This window comes from Tenrec ecaudatus, chromosome 4 (assembly GCF_050624435.1).
Source record: "Tenrec ecaudatus isolate mTenEca1 chromosome 4, mTenEca1.hap1, whole genome shotgun sequence".
Taxonomy (NCBI): Eukaryota; Metazoa; Chordata; class Mammalia; order Afrosoricida; family Tenrecidae; genus Tenrec; species Tenrec ecaudatus.
In genome coordinates this window covers 64,328,948-64,331,601 of record NC_134533.1, presented here as the reverse complement: position 1 = coordinate 64,331,601, position 2,654 = coordinate 64,328,948, and the positions used below count along the sequence as shown (strand labels likewise).

Here is a 2,654-nt window from a genome sequence, read left to right as displayed (position 1 = left end):
GGCAATTTATGACAAAATTACGATGTACAAATTACCAAGGGCACATGAGGGAGGGGGGAAAGGGGAGGGAGGGGGAAAAAAAGAGGACCTGATGCAAGGGGCTTAAGTGGAGAGCAAATGCCTTGAGAATGATTGGGGCAGGGAATGTATGGATGTGCATTATACAATTGATGTATGTATATGTATGGATTGTGATAAGAGTTGTATGAGTCCCTAATAAAATGTAAAAAAAGAAAAGAGGAGAAAAAATGATTAGGGCAAAGACTGTACAGATGTGTTTTATACAATTGATGTATGTATATGTATGAACTGTGATAAGAATTGTATGAGCCCCAATAAATTGTTAAAAAAAAGGAAATAATTAAATGGAATGGCTTCACAGTGGAATTAAATTCATTGTTCTGTTATCAGAAATGTGAAGTACAAAATAGATGATTAATTTGCTCTACTCTTCTTTTGCCAGACTACACCCACAATGGAATGCACCCTTTGATGAAGCATTGTTTTGCAGCACTGAAAAGGTACCAACTAAGGAAGCATGATTGTTTACTAAGGACTCTGTAATTGTACAGGGAATTCTAGAAATGGTTGAGAGTTAAAGGGGCAACCAATACGCTTTCTTACTGTGATGTGCTTACCGTCAGAGGCCCTCGCTAAGCATTCACATTAAAAAGAAACAAACGATGAGACTGACAAATCAGACCCTGGTGAGAGAGTTCTTCCTCCAAGGACTCTCTGATGACCCCTACACCCAGAAACTGCTCTTTGTCTTATTCTTGTTTGTCTACCTGGTCACTGTGCTAGGAAATCTGCTTCTCATGTACCTTGTCCGGCTCGACTCCCGTCTTCACACGCCCATGTACTTTTTTCTCTGCAACTTGTCTCTGGCAGACCTCTGTTTCTCCACCAACATCGTCCCTCAGGCCCTTGTTCACCTGCTGTCCAGGAAGAAGACTATCTCATTCCTACGCTGTGCAGCTCAGCTTCTACTCTTCCTCATTTTTGGTGGGACACAATGTGCCCTTCTGGCAGTGATGTCCTATGACCGATACGTGGCCATCTGCAATCCTTTGCATTACTCCAACGTCATGACCTGGAGGGTGTGTGTCCAGCTAGCCACAGGGTCATGGAGCAGTGGCCTTCTTGTGTCTATTGTGGACACCACCTTCACACTGCGGTTACCCTACCGAGGCAGCAACTCCGTCGCTCATTTCTTTTGTGAGGCCCCCGCCCTGTTGCTCCTCGCCTCCACCGACACCCACACTTCAGAGATGGTCATTTTTCAGATGGGGGTCGTGATTCTCCTCATACCTGTTTCCTTAATTTTGGTATCCTATGGCAACATTATAGTGACTGTGATTAGGATGAGGTCAACTGCTGGGCGGCTGAAGGCTTTCTCTACCTGTGGCTCCCACCTCATGGTTGTCATCCTGTTTTATGGGTCAGGAATTATCACCTACATGACGCCAAAGTCTTCCAAAGAGCAGGAAAAAGTAGTGTCTGTGTTCTATGCAGTGGTAACTCCCATGCTTAACCCGCTCATCTACAGCCTGAGAAACAAGGATGTAAAGGGGGCTCTGAGAAAAGCAGCCTCAAGGAATGTCCTGTGCAAACGTGGGTTCCACCACTGACACTGAGCTCACAGACTCTACCACCCTTCTGGTAAGACTTGAGTAGTTATCTTCTTTGTGAATCTGTAATATGGCAGGAGGCTCATCTCTGGGTTTTGGCAAACAGTCAACCACTTAACTTTTATGCTAGCAAAGTTTCATTTAAGAAACATTAAGCACTTACTATGAGCTGGATGTAGTACCACATGAGTGATCCTTAGAGGCAAGAATTGTGAGACTTTATTTTTCATGGTTTGGACATGTTGTCAAGAGCGACCAGTTCCAGGCCAAAGACGTCACGTTCAGTAAAGTCGAAAAAGTGCAAACCAAACTCACTGCCATTGTGTTGGTGCTGAGTCTTAGCAAAACTTTAGGACAGGATAGAACTGCCCCCTCTGAATTTCCTTGACTCTGATTTACAGGAGTAGAAAGCCCTGTCTTTCTCTTGTGGAGTGGCTGCTGGTTGTGAACTGGAAGTGTTACTAAGTAGAGAGGCAGCACAAAACAGGAAGGCCCTGAAGAAGAAGGATTGATACCCCGGCTGCAACAATGGATGCAAGCACAGGAACAGATGTGAGGATGACACAGGACAGGGTGTTTGGTTCTATTGAGCAGAAAGTCACTATGAATCAGAACCCACTCAATGGCACCTAACACCAGATGGCGTGTGTGTGTGCGTGTATGATGTGAACTATTGATGACATGAGTACAATAAAGCACCCCAATAGAGAGAATAGAGAGAACATCTAAAGATTTATTTGCAACGTTATCACAGCCATGCCATAACAATTTATTACACCCCTCCTTGATATCTGAAACAATATCTTTCCCTAGAACCATTATCAGAAGGAAGCAGAGGAAGAAGCCTTTTTTTTTTTTTTAAAGCCAATCAATAACAGAAAACATAGTTGCTTCAGTACCTGGTTCCGGTCATGGGGTCTAAGTTGATCATCAAAGCTTCTTCCTTCCCCCCCTCCTTTTCATGGCGTTCTTATTTTCCTCACGCATCTCACTTGGCTGGGGCTCTTTGCCTGCTATGTTGCT

At 44.2% G+C, this 2,654-nt stretch overlaps 1 protein-coding gene across 1 annotated transcript; it reads left to right on the top strand.

The window, feature by feature from the left end:
* The first annotated feature begins 683 nt into the window (after positions 1 to 683).
* LOC142445849 (olfactory receptor 2D2-like) lies at positions 684 to 1,631 on the top strand. Its single transcript, XM_075547727.1, has one exon. It carries the CDS (start codon positions 684 to 686, stop codon positions 1,629 to 1,631), a length of 948 nt encoding a protein of 315 aa, XP_075403842.1.
* Positions 1,632 to 2,654: the final 1,023 nt, after the last annotated feature.

What these genes read in the sequence shown, in the direction of transcription:
- LOC142445849 (XM_075547727.1), top strand. Translation starts at nt 684, where the DNA reads ATGAGACTGACAAATCAGACCCTGGTGAGAGAGTTCTTCCTCCAAGGA.